This window comes from Anguilla anguilla, chromosome 10, assembly GCF_013347855.1.
Source record: "Anguilla anguilla isolate fAngAng1 chromosome 10, fAngAng1.pri, whole genome shotgun sequence".
NCBI lineage: Eukaryota > Metazoa > Chordata > Actinopteri > Anguilliformes > Anguillidae > Anguilla > Anguilla anguilla.
Window position 1 is genome coordinate 26,189,855 of NC_049210.1, and position 16,964 is coordinate 26,206,818.

The 16,964-nt window shown below is 40.5% G+C and overlaps 1 protein-coding gene across 3 annotated transcripts in view; it reads left to right on the forward strand.

Annotated features, from left to right (window-relative positions):
• Window positions 1-16,964, forward strand: part of pomt1 (protein-O-mannosyltransferase 1) — a 241,570-nt gene that overhangs the window by 114,977 nt on the left and 109,629 nt on the right. For all 3 annotated transcript variants that reach the window (XM_035436345.1, XM_035436348.1, XM_035436346.1), the window contains one exon: window positions 14,463-14,559. In XM_035436345.1, coding sequence (XP_035292236.1) covers window positions 14,463-14,559 — 97 coding nt within the window. The remainder of the gene's footprint in view (window positions 1-14,462; window positions 14,560-16,964) is intronic.

Below are 16,964 nucleotides of genomic sequence, written 5' to 3' on the forward strand. Positions count from 1 at the left end.
ATGATGCTGCCAACCCCATGCTTCACATTTGGTATGGTGTTCTTCGGGTTAAATGCCTCACCCTTTCTCCTCCATACATAGCGCATAGATCATTATGGCCAAACAGTTGAATTTTTGTTTCATCTGACCAGAGAACACTCCTTCAAAAGGCTAGGGTGATCACCTGCAAACTTCATTCTGGCTTTTTATGCTGGTCTTGCAGTAGGGGCTTCTTCCTTGCAGGACAGCCTTTCAGGCTATGGCGATGTAGGATTCTCTTAATGGTGGATGTAGATACTTTGGTACGTGGTGCCTCCAAATCCTTCACCAGTTCCTTTGTTGTTGTCTTGGGGTTCACTTGAACCTTTCGGACTAAAGTTTGTTCAGCCCTGGGAGTTAATTTGTGCCTCCTTCCTGAACGAATTTTGGTGGTATCAAGGGCAAATTGGCTGTGGCTCTAAAAGTAGGCCCTTAAATACAGCCGCAGGTGCCAATTAACTCCCATCGAACTCATAATTATGACAATTAGCCAATCAGAAGCTTCTAAAAAGTCATTACATCCATTTCTGGAATCTTCCAGACTGTTTAAAGAGACATTCAACTTAGCGTATGTTTGACGGACTGGAATTCTGAAATAGTGAATTAAAGCTGAAATAAATCATAAGTCTCTGATTGTTTTAAAAATACCTCTAATGTGAACAAAGTAGATGCCCTAATTGACTTGCCAAAAGAAATGTATGGTAACATGAAATGTGCGGAGTTGTGAAAAACTGAGTTTGAATATCTTTCACCTAGGTGTATGTTAACTTTTGGCCTCAACTGTAACTGTAGAGCGAGACAATAATCCAAAGAAGTAAAATCCAAAACTGCAGATAGATTGAGCAATATCTCTGTATGCAGATGTTTAAGGATGTTTTCCACAAAATCCAAGAAAGCTGAAAAACAAAATGGCCAACAAGAAAGGTACATTATTTGATAGGATCCTTTACTGCAATGGCCTACAAGTTTGGATGAAAAATCAACATTTGCTGCAGAGTAATCATCAGGTAAACCTTTTTAGCTGCGACTGTAGCTCTATCTCTGTCTGTAGAGGTGGGTCCCACCTTGTAGCGGCCACAGTTTTCGCCCCAGGAGGCTGAAATTTGGCATGGAGGTTTGTCATGACCAAAGGTAGAGCTGAGTAACTTTAAGGCCGATTGACCAAGAAGGGCCGTGGCCTATCACAAAAAGGTGCATAACTCCCGCATGGATTCAGATATTTGCACAAGATTTTGTGAAAAGGTTGGTCATGAGCCAAAGAAGAGGTCACTTGTTTGTGTGAGGGTGTGTGCATGGATGCATGCACACATGGATGCGTGCGCGTGTGCGGTTGCAGCTATTGCGGATTCAGGCTTGTTTTCTGGTATAGCACCCAGTGGCCAGATTTCATGAAACCTAGTCTGTGCCTCCAAGGCCTCATTGTGAGCATGTTTGGTGCCAATAAAAGTGTTACACAGATTGGCTCATTCATCCATTATAGCAAAATTGCCGCCAAATTTTGGGCATTTAAAAAAAAATCTTTTAACCCATTTGCGCAAACCCATAGTGGTCAGCACTCTGGCATTGTAAGGGTAATGCTAGCCGGAGGCAAACAAAATGTGGCGAAGCAGCAGTGAGGTCAAAGAACCCGGTGAATTTTATTTTTTGACAGCGACAGTTCCCAAATAAGTGCAAAATATATACAGTGAAAAAAATACTAGAAAATTAAAACTGTACCTAACAAAAGGACAAATAAAGAAATAAGAAGAAATGCAATACTTTACATAATTTGCCTATACCTTGTGCCCCAAATTCTGCTGTGCATGTTGAGTCTGAACTGCCAGGAGGAACTCTAAACTCAGTGCTTTATACAAGTAGCTCCTCCCCTGGCATGAACCACCATAAATTAAATCAATTAGCTTAGAACAGCCAAACTACAATAAATTAACAATACAGAAAACATGAAACCAATTTCATAAATAATCTATAACCTAAGAAAAGAAAATAAAGGCACTTGAAATGATCTACATGCAAATGATAAATAAATACAAAAATTCCCGCCTGTGAACTGAGACTGCAGTGGTAGCTGCCATCTACCCCCGTCTACATTAGGTTTGTTTGTTCTCGTACTCCGTTTGGCAGTGCATGGAGCTTAGACATGGAAGTGACATTACATTACATTTATTTAGCGGACGCTCTTATCCAAAGGTTTTATAAGGTACAATACTTATTTCGTACAATTATTTATAGCCAAGAACACAGTTCAGTTCATGCAGTGTAAATTATTGTGACCTAACTTATGCTAAGTCAAACTAGGGGTGAGTTAACATGGTTTTAACGGTCAATGAAAATAGCGGTGATATTTGTTTTATTCAACCAAAACATTTAAACAGAAACATTTACACGTTAGACATTTGACACATAAACAGTAAAAATAACACATACAAATGCAACATTACAATCTTGCACCAGCAGGCCTTATCTGATAAAAGAAAAATAAATAATCACATTATCAGGACAGAACAGACATTGCCACAGGAATACATACACAAACGCTATTTTCCCCCATATGGAATAAGCCAGCATTTTGGGAAAACAGAGTTGTGCGGTCTTTAATGAAAAGGAATAACATGGCTTATGGTCTCGTCACGGAATCAGCCCGTGACAGGCATGCCAAGATTGCTCAACTCAGACATTTACTGCTTCTGCAACCAAAATATGCATATTTTTTAATGACATTTGTTCACATTCATCCATCATAAAATGCATTCCTTCAGCTGAAAGTGTATTCCTGAAATATGTTAAATAGAGTGCATTCTTCCAACTGAAAGTACATACCTGAAATATCAGTGGTTCCCCGAGAATTGTTTTCAGGCCTATTGGAATGTAAGCACCGAAAAAAAACCCTAAACAGACATGGCACGCAGGGTGTATATTGGCGGTTAGATGTTGCAGCAGGCGGTCTGTAGTTTATATTGTGTGTTTAAATTTATATTTGCCCTGTATATTCAAGACTGAAAACAAAATAATCACAAGCAGAGGATAACTTAATATGCTGCAGTTATTGCATAAGAATCCGCTATTTAACCTATGCCATATTATATTTAAGACTCCTCAATTGCATTCAGAGCACCTTGAAAGGCATACTATGCAGGATTATTTATTTAAAAATATTATAAAAGAACTATGCGAGGGCATAACTAATCTGCACTGGCAATCTCAGTCTTTATACGCTTTAGCCAAATTTGTGTACTTCTTACCTGTTTTTTTTTTTTATTCTAAAATGTGTTTGGGATGTTTCTTGGCAGCGAGCTTTTTTTCTGTGCGGGGAGGGGTGGGCATGGCTACAGAGCTTGTGGTTTGGGAACAGACTCCAAGTGTTTGTTGCTAGTCAGTTGCTGCAACAGCAGATGCTAAAAGCCTAGATACAGTGAAGCAAAAAGACAATCCGACATGGCTCGGTTAGTCAACTTTGGAATTACATCGCCAAGGGGATGAAAAGCGATGGCGAGTTTTCTGTTGGACCTAACTTTTAGCTAGTTACCTTACGCAACTAGATGCACAAGGTTGGGTAGCTATTGCATCGAATTCTGTCCTTCTATCAAGATGTCTCCCCCCCACCCTGACATTAAGTGTAACCAGCTTCAATAACAAAGCCAACGAAGTTGATAACAACTTTGAATAAGCCATGGATAACTGCATGAAAAAGTTATTCACATTACAAGTAGATTGGCTCTAGCTATGATAGACCTATGGCCTGCTAATGTTCCTTATTCCATTATGCGATTTTGTTTTTACATCCCAATTCTAACTAAATGTCCAGAGGGGCATTTCAGAAAGCAGGATTATGGAGTTAGCTGGAGTAAAACCCAGAACAGCTTTTTCAGTCCATGTTCCTGATTTGGGAGGGTTCCAAGTTTTACTCAGTGCAGTTGTCCAGCTGACTCTGTAATCCTGCTTCATGAAACAGGGCCTAGAATCACTAAATGCCAAATGAGGAAAAACATAACATAACATAATATAATGATGAGAACAGGCCATTCAGCCCAACGATGCTCGCCATTTTCCTAACTAAATTACTGCTTTGATTACCTACATTCTAGATAGTATCTAACACTGTATCAAGCCTAGTCTTGAAAATCCCCGGAGTTTCTGCCTCTACTACAAAATAGCTATGGAGCAGTTAACCGTACGATGTTCCCACACACTAAGGGGTGCACTCAGTGTAAAGATTGTTATAACACTGCATAATTACTGTTGCCATCTATATGGAATCATTCATGTTGCTAAAAATGCTATTTTCAATATCTCTGACCACCTCACGTCTTTGCTTGACATTTTGCTTGTAGCGCTCAAAGGTGTGTCCTCAACGGAGGTGTGGGTGAGGTTGAGGACTAAGGAGGTGTGGGTAGGGTTTACAAACACAGCGTCCACAAGGGCCACAAAATCCTACATAGTATACCTTTAACAATGTTATAAACTTCAGTGACAATAAGATTTAGAACATTCAATAAAAATACATTAGATTTAATTAATTTACATCAGATTAACTTGAAGTGAGTTGTTGGGGTTATATATTTTAGAAACACTGTTATTGGAGGAAAAAATAGCAACACACCTGGCATTATTTTGTCCCTATACCAAGGTTTTTTTATACTTCGTGAAATAATGTTAACAATCCTCTAACCTTTGCAAAATATTAGCATATCTTGAACACGAGAAAAATGTTAATATTTGGTTGTCCTTCCCCCACGTTTGAGTTTTTTCTCGTTTTAGTTGGTGTTATGCTCAAGATCAATTCTATTACTTTAACTCACTGGGAAATTGCTTTTGGGTGCTCAAACTCATTCAAACTGATCAATCACTAACAGCTAACATTCGCTAGCAAGCAATGTGAGGGATGGTCCCTGTCTACTTACAGGACATGATTTGATTCTAAACGCCTGCTCGACCACTCCACTCAGGGCGCCTTGCACCCCCACCCATCCAAGTAAAGGATTCTCACTCACTCCTATCATGGAGCCTCTCCACCCTAGCTCCCCAGTGGTGGAACGAACTCCCTGTCTCTTTTCGAACCTCTCCCTCACTACCCATCTTCTGCCATGGTCTGAAAACGCATCTCTTCAGGCTATACCTGGACTGTCACTACTCTGTGAAACATTTCACTAACAACCCCCTCTTTCCTGCCATTCATGTTACATGTACCCCCATTCCAGCACTTATTATAAATTGTATTTTTGTCCTAATATTGTAGCTTGTTCTTCCCCCCAGTTTGACTTAGCATAAGTTAGGTCAGAATAATGTTCACTGCGTGAACTGAACTGTGTTTTTGGCTATAAATAACTGTACGAAATGAGTATTGTACCTTATCGAACCTGTGTTTTGTAGTTGTTCCAATGACCATGATATGCACTTTTATACGTCACTTTGGATAAAAGCATCTGCTAAATAAATGTAATGTAATGTAATGAGTATCCATGTAACACTAGCTAACTAGTTGATTATTTAAATAGAGTTAATGCAATAATATTATGCTGGATCACGGAGGAAACATTCTACCAGGTCAATACAATGTGGTATTGTTAGGTTGTATTATCGACAGCGCAAATAAGAGATGTACAGTGGCATTGGGGTTCCAAAAGAAAATATCAGAAACTTAATTTCACTTTGAGATGCCTTGGAGAACAAAGCCAGCATGTCTCCGGTATCAATGTGTCAGGTTTCCCAAGCAACATCATAGAGGTTGAATTATGTTTTGGAACAGCGCCCCCCAGAGGCTCCGTAGCACAAATGATTATAGTGCTTAAATGTGCTTACAATTACAGGGGAAACACTGAATATGGAAAACAAAGTGCAATTATTTTGTATCTGACAGGCAAATGAAAATCAATTCTTGGATTACAAATAAGCAATAGACTTTTTTCCTTTTGATTGACAAGACATAATCAGAGATCGGTTTTTAAAACGTGTATGTGTGTGTGTGTGTCTGTGTGATCTCTCAGTATTTTATTTCAAACTCAATCAATCAATCAGTCAAATTTTATTTGTATAGCGTATTTTACAGCAGTTGTCACAATACGCTTTACAGACAACCCTGGCCTAAACCCCCACAGGAGCAAGCCTAAGGCAACAGTGGCAAGGAAAAACTCCCTGTGGCAGAAACCTTGGAAGGAACCAGGCTCAAGGGGGAAACCCATCCTCCTCTGGTCGGCTCAGGGTGCCGACTGGTGACCAACATGTCAGTCAGTTTTATAAGGTTTATGATGTGGCTCAGATGATGGGTGGGGCCGGGTGGCGGGGATGGGGAACAGCAGGTGGTGACAGATGTGGGCAGCATGGGGAAGAGGGTAGAAATGGCAATTAGGGAATTTGCAATATAGCAGACAGTGGGTAAAGTGGCAGTAGTATGTAATGGGGGACCCCGTTACATGGGTGGACTCCATCAGAACAACCTGCTAGACCCTCACCAGTCTGGCTTCCGATCCGGGCACTCAACAGAGACTGCACTCCTAGCTGTGACGGAGGCACTTGCCACTGCAAGAGCCTCACGCCTCTCCTCTGTCCTGATCCTTCTTGACCTGTCTGCAGCTTTTGACACGGTCAACCATAAAATACTCCTCTCCACCTTGGCTGGGATGGGAATTGCCGGGACTGCCCTGTCTTGGTTCGCTTCCTATCTTGCAGATAGGACCTACCAGGTCACCTGGAAGGGGTCTGCCTCTGCTTCTCATCCACTTGTTACAGGAGTGCCGCAGGGATCTGTACTGGGTCCTCTGCTGTTCTCCTTATACACCAGATCTCTTGGTTCAGTCATTAATTCACATGGCTTTTCCTATCATTGTTATGCAGATGACACACAACTCTTCTTTTCTTTCCCCCCCTCGGCCACACAGGTCAATGATAAGATTTCTTCCTGCCTGGCTGACATCTCCACCTGGATGGCCAGCCACCATCTGAAGCTCAACCTCAACAAAACTGAGCTGCTCTTCTTCCCGTGCAAGACCTCCTTGCTTCGTGAACTCTCAATCACGGTTGATGGCACCACAGTGACTGCCTCTCACTCTGCCAAGAGCTTGGGGGTGGTCCTGGATGACCAACTGGACCTCAAGGAGCACATCAAGGCAACATCACGGTCCTGCAGATTCCTCCTGTACAACATCAGGAGGATTCGACCATACCTGACGACGCACTCCACCCAGCTGCTCGTCCAGGCTACGGTGACCTCTCGCCTTGATTACTGCAACCTTGATTACTGCAAACTCCTTGCAAGCCTGCCAGCTTGTGCCATACAGCCACTACAGATGATTCAGAATGCCGCTGCCCGACTCATCTACAACCTCCCCAAATTCTCCCACGTCACTCCTCTGCTGCGATCACTTCACTGGCTACCGGTCGCTGCCAGGATCCGGTTCAAAGCCCTGACCCTTGCCTACACTGCTGCCAACAGGACAGCCCCCATCTACTTGCAGGACATGACTCAATTCTATGTGCCTGCTCGACCACTCCGCTCTGCGGCAGCAGGGCGCCTTGTAACCCCTCCCACCCGCCCAAAGGGATCACAGAGCTTCTCCACCCTAGCTCCCCAGTGGTGGAACGAACTCCCCGTCCCTCTCCGAACCTCCCCCTCACTATCCATCTTCCGCCGTGGCCTGAAGACTCATCTCTTCAGACTATACCTAGACTAACCACCACCACGCTGTATAAAAATTAAAAAAAACCCTTTTTCCTGTCACTTGTTACATGTTGCCCCATCCCTGCACTTCTTGGTAATTTGTATTTGTCCTAATACTGTAGCTTATTCTTCTGCCTAGTTGGCTTTGCAGATGTTAGACCAGAATAGTGTTCATTGTTCTCGACTAGAAATAGCTGTACAAAATAAGTAATTGTACCTTACTGAACCCGTGTTCAGCAGTTGTCTACGACCATGAAATGCACTTTTTTGTACGTCGCTTTGGATAAAAGCGTCTGCCAAATGAATGTAATGTAATATATGGCTGCATAGCTACTAGGACAGGGATGGAGAGCCCATGCTGTCATGAGGGGTGGACAACCATACCCGCCTATCAAGAGCCAGCCCATGTAAAGTCGGGTCACAGCTGATTGACAGGTGACAGTAAGGAAAGGATTGCCACCCACAAAGCTCTATGACTACAGGCTTCTCGCACCCTGTCTCCAGACTAAACTGAAGGAGAACAACTTCAATTCTGTATTTTCACCAAGATAATTGGATTTGTGGAACTTCATTTTTACCTAAATTATAAATATGATGTTATCTAATTGGTATTGTAAATGGTACAAGTGTCTTGCTTCATTTAAGCCATTTTCCAAGTTTCTGTGATGCTTGCAGCTGGAGTTATAAAGCCTTAAATACACCCCCTAAATGGGTGAGGATTGGATAGATTTGATGTTTGCGTGAAGTGATTAAAGACTCTTAAAGGCAATGGAGCAAAGTGCTAATACTCAACGCTAGATTGGGCCACAATTCAAGGAGGAGAGGACTTATGTGTTTTCGACTAAATCCAAGATAGCCAATAGTATTTTTACAATGGTCCACAACAATATCTGCTTTTCTTCCAGAGTATTTGTCATTTCCAGCTTTTTCCTGGTATAGTGCCCCCCAAAATGGCAAATGTCATGAAACATCAATAAATCAAAGCATTGCAGAGATATGGCTTACTTCTTGTTTGGCTCCGTCTTCATAAAATTTGTTTGATTATAGGAGCCATGTTGTTTGAATGTTTAAATGTTTAAAATGTGCGTGTCATAAAATTCTAAATGGCGGAAAATCTTATTTGGCGGAAATTGATATATAAAAATAATAATAATAATAGTGAAAAAACTAACAAATACAATAGGTGCCTATGCAGCTCCAGTGCTTGGCCCCTAATAAAAGCTTAAATGGCTTGCCATACAGCTATGGCAGTGGGTGAACAAGTTACAACTAACTGAAAACTGCAAACAGGTTTGCGCATGCTCATTCCACTCAAAATATCTAAATTATGAGATACTAAGTCGTAATTGTGAGAAAACATCTCACTTAATTAAATAAAAATACATCCTTGGATTTAAAAAAAACATTTTTTAAATGGGCCCCTCCAGTAAGTTTAATATGGCAGAAATGTATCCAAGTATTGCTATTTCCTTGTAAAAAGAAACAAGACCAGGTTAAAACCTAGTGTATGGCTGGACCTAACAGTGTTTCCTCCAGGATTTCTTTCAGCAGCGGGGAGAAAGTGTTCAGTTGTACCTGAGTAAAATGACACTTGACTGCAAAACAAACTGTAGAACGTATTTATTGACATCTATTTATTCATACATAATGGCTTTTTGACCCACTACTTACAGAAGGCACTGTATATTAGCCTCAATGACAAAGTTTGCAGCCTGGCTGAGAGCCATGGGTGGAGCCTTGTCTTGTCTACCCATTTAGGGTCCCAGCCTGATAGTATGTGCTTAGTCTTCGTTTTCTCTCCTCTCTCCTGTCCTCCTCCACTCTCCTCTCCACTCATCTCTTTCTGCCCTCTCTCCTGCTTCACTCTGCTCTTCTGCTCCACTCGCCTCCACTACTCCTGCCTATGTACTTGTCTAATAAGTTTACATTTGAGAATGAGCAACATTAGATAATTCTCTCACATCACAAATATTTGATCACGCAACTAGTAAGAACATTAAAATATTGTAGTAGCCACCACTAACGTTACATATTTTAGAAGTAGAAGGCATTTTTTCCCTTCAAAACTTCGGGGCATAGCTAAGAACCTTGAGCCCCTCCCTAGCGAAGTAACGTTAGAGCGAGACACCGACCACCTGAACCGCTAGTGTATTTACTTTGTATTTATTAGAGACAACTGGACATCATTACCTATTAAAATGTAAGTCCTATAAAAATACACATAATAAACTGTCTAAATGTAAAAAACCAACTTCATATATATGCATTTAGTTATGTTAATACAGCCTTATTTACTATATCAACTTTAAGACAAGCAACACACTCATGTGTGAATTATCTCATCGCGATCCATTAAACCCAATGGTGCAGACGTTGCTTCATCATTTCAATCTTCTTTCCGAACGGCTATTTTGCGTCCTGCGACTTGGGTTAGCAACTGTGAATATGTACAGATTCCTGGGCGTGCCGATAGCGCCCTTCCTTTCTAATATTAACCTCTAATACGCACGACAGGACACTTATACAGTATTCTAGCTGCTGGACCCTGCTGTTGTGGTTCAGCCAAAAAATGTATTCCATCAAGATTGGAACGGTGGTGATATATACTGGTGACATACGGCCGGAAAGGAAGTGCCTTTTAGAACCATTATCAGTGTTGGCTGTATTCTTCTTATTGTTAATCATTAGTGTAGGCCGTTGTGCCGTCACTGGAACTAAGGGGCCTATCTTAATTATATGGCATCCAATGGCACTCTAGATGTTTCTGTGCTGCCCCAACATTTTGGTGAAGGCCCTTTCCTGTTTCAGCATGACAATGCCCCTGGGCACACAGGGAGGTCCATATTAAAATGGTTTTTAAGAGAATGGTATGGAAGAACTTGACTGGCCTGCACAGAGACCTACCTCAACCCCATACAACACCTTTGGGATCAGTTGGAAAGCCAACTGTGAGCCAGGCCTAATAGCCCAATCAGTGCCCGACCTCACTAATGCTCTGCTGGCTGAATGGAAGCAAATCCCTGCAGCAGTGCGCCAACATCTTGTATAAAGCCTTCCCAGAAGAGTGGAGGCTGTTATAACAGCAAAGGGCAGACCAATTTCATATTAATGGCAATATTTTTGGATGAGATATTTGATGTCAGGTGTCCACTTACCTTTGGCCATGTAGTGTATGTTCAGTGATTAGCAGGATGTATTGTATTGTAACTAACTATTATTAGGGGTCCAAGCAGCGAAGCTGGTGGAACCCTATTGTTTTTGTTAGGATTATTCTTATTATTTTTCTCCGCTAAAAGTGTCTGAGGCTCAGCAACCATAAGTCCTAGAGCAACTAAATTTGGCAGGTGGGTTCCTATGGCCCCCCACTACCCAGGCACTAAAAATCACCTATGTCGGCCCGATGGTGGCGCTATAACAAAGGGTCATGCGTAAAAGGCCATAACTCCCACACCATAAGTTAGATCAACACAAAACTTCATCGACCTATGCATCTGAACGTGCTCTACAACTTTACCATTGGCACCACCTATGTCCGCCATATTGTTTGCCCGCCATTTAGACTTTTTAGTTGGGGCGTGGAAGTTTTCTCCGCTAAAATGTCTGAGGCTCAGCAACCATAAGTTGCAGACCAACCAAATTTGGTAGGTGGGTTCCTATGGACCCCCACTACCCAGTCACTACAAATCACCTATGTCGGCCAGATGGTGGGGCTATAACAAAGGGTCATACTTTAAAGGCCATAACTCCTACACCATAAGTTAGATCAACACAAAACTTCGACTGATGCATCTGAATGTGCTCTACAACTTTGCTTTTGGGAGCACCTATGTCCGCCATATTGTTTGCCCGCCATTTTAACTTTTTTATTAGTTGGGGTGCGGAAGAGCTGGAGCTCCAAATCTAAGTGTTACGACATCTAGTAAACTTCTTTACGGCAAGCGACATCCATGGCGACGCAAGTAATCCGACACCGTGGGGTCTAGTTTTTATCAGTGAGGGGAGGGTCTGACCGTCGGGGAAGCAATGGAAGACAGTGCCACCCAGAGTGCATGCTAGGCTACCAAAAGTTTGTTAGTAAAAGCTTTTTGAGAGGATGAATAATTACTTTTCTTTGGCATGGATCCATTTGAAGACAGTATCAGGTGAGTTTGTTTAGTCTTTGAATCTGTCATTATGCTGAGAAATAGCTAAACCATTTTATTTATAGGTTCTGAGTTTCTGTGCAAACACGCTAAAACACGCTGGTATAATGAAACAATGACGGTAATACATATATAGTCCGCTTCGTTCCGTTGCTACCATAACATAACAGACTATCTTGTGTCTACAGCTGCAGTTTCTCGCTGCGAGTACTAATATTGAATATAAACAAAAGACGCAATTTATGCTGTACTCTACCAATGTCTAAATAAATAATACGGTACTCTGAGCATAGGAAGCAGTTAGCATGGATGGCGAGTTGATATTTTTTGCTACTACAAGTTTGTTAGTAAAAGCTTTGAGAGGATGAATCATTACTTTTCTTTGGCATGGATCCATTTGAAGACAATATCGAGTGAGTTCGTTTAGTCTTTAAATCCGTCATTATGCTGAGAGAAATCGTATTCTCAATTTAATCTCTAAATTGACTGTAAATTTAGGGTTGTAACTAGTTAGCTGTTTCGTAGGTGACTTAGTTAATGCACTCGTCTTAACTATTGCTTGTATTTTTGCATAGACTGCGTTGTTGCTGTTCTTGTTTGTGTTAGTGTTAATCAGTTTAACCTACAGGGTCCAAGTTGAACTATGCGGTTGTTCCCTGCACTTGGAACGGTACTTCTCTCTAGGGTTTTCAACACACTTGTTCCTGATTATGATTATACACTTTGTTGCACATCGCTCTGGATAAGAGCGTCTGCCAAATGCCTGTAATGTAAAGTTATGTAATATTCCGTAGCAACAAGATAAACTCTACATTAGCCCTAAAATATGCCAATACAGCAGTGAAAACGCTGCTCACTGAATAACGAAATGAACGAGACAAAGTTTTTACAAATTATACCATGTCATTCTACAGTCAATATCTGGGTCTAAACATTGAACAAATATACAATTTTACCAATGGTTTTACACGTAGAGATGTCCCTTTTGCAACTGAGTTGTCATATATTGTCTTGGACAATCCGTCTGTGAAATATACGCACATTTGTGATAACTGGGTAGGCTACCTTCCAAAATAGCTGTGCGTAATACCACACCTCTTGCTTACGGCGTTGTCGCCCTTTTTAGTACAATTTGGCTTGATTGACAATTCATTTATTCAGTTGGTGAGAGTATAAGCTTTCTAACGATGTATAACATGTCTGATTTTGCTGTTGGAATAGCGTTTTATTGGTCAGCGTAACCGAAAATTTTCTTATCTGCCAATTTCTAAATAAATAAAACGGTAGGCTACTTTGCGCGCAGCACGCAGATCGCGAGTTGATATTTCGTCTTTTTTTTCGTTTTTTCTCAATGTCGTATTTATTATTTGAAATGTGTATTTATGTGTTATTATTCTATCTGTCTCTGTGGTGCATGTGCATTCTCTGCTAAACTGAGCAATGGATTGGAATATGTGTCTGACGTAGTGTTGCACGGTATACCAAAACTTCAGCACTTTCTCGGTACTTAAAAAAAAAAAAAAAAAAAACCGTTCGGTATAAGAATATTCCGACGTTCGGTAGTTTTGAGTGAAATGTAAAAGCCAGGGAAAATTGTCTCCCGCATTACTGCTTTAGAGGATGAAAAGTGTAATTTGTCAGAATCTTCGCTAGATGGCAGTAGCAACTAAGGTTGCCAAGTGAGGTGACTTGCGCTTGTGTACTCAGCTCTTTGATACAGCGCAAGCTTTGACTCAGTTCACTTCAGTAGCAATAGGTGTTCCAATTTGGAAATATTTTATTATAGATAGATGCTGTATTGTTATTAAATATGCTGTTTTTAGATCTATTTAAAGGTGAAAGACCTGTTTTAAATATTATTTAGTTTACAACTGTTTAATTTTTTAAATATATTTAACATATTTTTCTATTGTTCAGTGTTGTAACACTATAGGCCTATGCATATTAATATGTTGAAGAGGCTTCAACTTAAAGGTTGTTAATGAACCAGGTTGTTAATAAACTATGAATTCGAAAATGAGGTCAACCCTTGTGGACATTACGTTTCTGATCTATTAAGGTAATTTCAGTATCGTTAGGTACTGAGTATTGAATCAGTATCGCTTCAGTATCGAGTATCGTGATACTAAACCTGGTATCGGTATCAAAGTCAAAATTTTGGTATCGTGACAACACTGGTGTGACGCCTTTTTTAGTTGCGGCATGGAAGCGCTGCAGCTGTACATACACGCTGGACCATCTAAGTGTTACAACATAGTAAAGGCCTTTACGGGAAGCGGCCAGGACACATCCATGGCAACGCAACTAAGTCATCCGTCAGCATCTCTTACCACAAAATTGGCCATAAGTCATTCATTTTTTATACGATCATCATGATATTCAGTAGATATGTTGGGTGAAGCTGTTTGATCATGAGGACAGAGCCATTTTAAAATCGCTCCATAGGGGGCGTGACGGTGCCAATGCTTGTACCCCTCCCAACGCCGCTTGCGGCTTTAATTATTATTATTATTGTTATTTAAATTATCTGTTTACTTGTCAGGTGTACTTGTTACTTTGCTTTGTTTTTGTAACTGAGGTGTACTGTGCTGTTGACATTCTATGTGATGTTTTAATTTCTATCTAACATCTAATGTTGACCCTTTCTTCAGGCATGATGTTGCAGCTGCCATGAGCCCTCACTCTCAGGAAGTGTCTGGGTATATTGACTTCAACGTATCAATGCCCGCCCAGAACCTGTGGAAAGTGGTGAGAGACTGATTTAATTTTTAGTTTTGTTTCATACATAAGTGCTGTCAAGTATGCAATATACTTTCCATTACAATGAGTATTCACGCTGTCAGTGTTTTCATCTTTAAAAATGAAAAACATATTTTACCACACCTGCTTTAAATCTAGCCAGTGTTCACATTTTGGAAATAAACAACTTGTAAAGGGAACCCATGTAGATCATGTATGTCACATTTTGTGCACCTACCACCCAAGGTAGTGATACAACACCACTTCAGAATGGCAAAGTTCAAATAATTATTGCACATGTACCTTTACATCCAATGAACACCGAATTTGGTATGGATTACACTTGGATAAGGTTTGCAGACCATGACAATGTTTAAGTGGATATGAGAAATTTTGGCTGAGCAACAATGAATTTTCTGATAGAAATCAAAGATCACATAATTCTTTCTGTCTCTGACTCAGAGCTCCCTAACCACCCCCCCCCCCCCATTCACGTTTTGATACTTTGATGGGAGCTGCAAGCAGGCAATACAACCCCCATCCTCCCCCCCACACACACACAACTGCAGTGTGCTGTTCCTGAGCCCTGTAACATATAGCTATATTCTGTTTTCTATGACATGGTGATAACCTTGCTAATTGTTTCATTCTTTATTTCAATAAATAGATTGAACATTTTGAGGTAAAAAAAAAAAAAAAAAACCTTCCCTGATGCCTGGAATATACCAAAATATTGACATTTCTGTGTTCATTGGGCTATGAAACTTCCTAAAACACTTCCATGTAAAGAGGCTCACCTTTTTAAAAGATATCTCATAAAAAACACATTTTCACATACAAAAATGCCAAGTTGCTCACACGTACAAGACATACACTGTCTATAACTCATTCATTCAAACTGGCTGAATCTAGGCCTGCCATTAAAAGTATTGATATCAAAATGACTCCAAGTTACTGTACGACAAACAGTATAGGCTATCTTGCCTCACAGAAATGAAATAAGCTGTATTCCAAAGCAATGCTACCAAATGTTTCCTCAATTGTTTCAAGTCACTTGGCCCTGTGTTTTTTAATCTTACCATTTTACAATGCCATTCAAACTTTGTGTCACACCAAAGTGTCAAATATTTTGTTGAAAACACGTTTTTTATGAGATATTTCTTTTTGCAAAGTGTTTGTTATGAGAAAGTGAGAAATGCGAAGTAACCCTTTAAGAAACGGTTGTGGATTATGGCTATCCTTGTGTGAATTTGTACAGTCTGATGAACGTGTACTGTTTAGTAATTTCGCTTTGCTATATATGTTTAAACAATGGCTGTGACAAAGGGTGCAGTGGCGTAAGTATAAAAGAAGCTTGCACCATTAGAAAATGAACAGAAATGTCCCCAGTGTATGTACTCACTCATCTGACGGCCATCCAATGAGCCCTCATTAACAAAATTATCAGCAAGCTCGTAGAATTTGAGCGCCGTAGGTCACAAATTGTGTACCCTTCTGCTCCTTTTTCTGTTATTTTGTCGAGATGGCATTTTGATATGCTTAGCTGTAGGTAGGACTCCTGTTCACTGTTTTGCTTAGCTAGACAGTGGAGAATAGCAGCACAAGTCCACATATATCCCAGCAATCTGTGCATATTAGAAAATAACAGTAGTATGAGAGAAATGAGGACAAATGATGAATTGAGTAGTTGAAACAATATGTTTTTAGCAGAATGGGCATGTAGGTGAAGTCTGACATGATCACAGACTATAGGGCAAAGAAAATAAAGTGACCATGAGTGAGACTAGTTTCCTTATTGAACGATATATAAAACAAATTATTAGGCTACTAGTTACTCATTGAATTAGTTGTTGAAGCAATGCGTGAAATTGTGCAGCAAAATTGTACTATAAATGTACTTTTCTGACGTTCAGTTCTAGTAGTTATAATTATGAATGAGTCATGTTTTAATGGGGTGTTGCAGACAGTTAGGTAGTAATTGCCTGCATGTGGGTAGATAGAGAACAGGGCGAGGTAACATGAATGTAGAAACGTGGAATTTGCTGATAAGAACATTTTCTACTGCAGCCAAGTGAAGAAATGTAGTTACTAGAAATGCCACAGTGGTCAGCTGGTGTAACTTTTTAAAAAAATGAATACATTTACCGTCATGAAATGCATATGGCTGGCCGTGAGTGACTTTTGGTAAACATCTACATTGAAGATTCTGATATTTTGATAAGTGCAAAAGCAATAGTTCAAAAGCAATAGACACTTATTAGTTAGCAGTATAAGTGTAACAAAATATTAATTTAAGATATGAAAATATCTGCCTGAGGGCGAGGCAGGATTCGATCGTCCGATGTTGTGCTTCGCAGCCAATTACATTGGCAGTGCATCACCGTCAAGTAGCTGTCTAAAAGTGTGAATTTCCT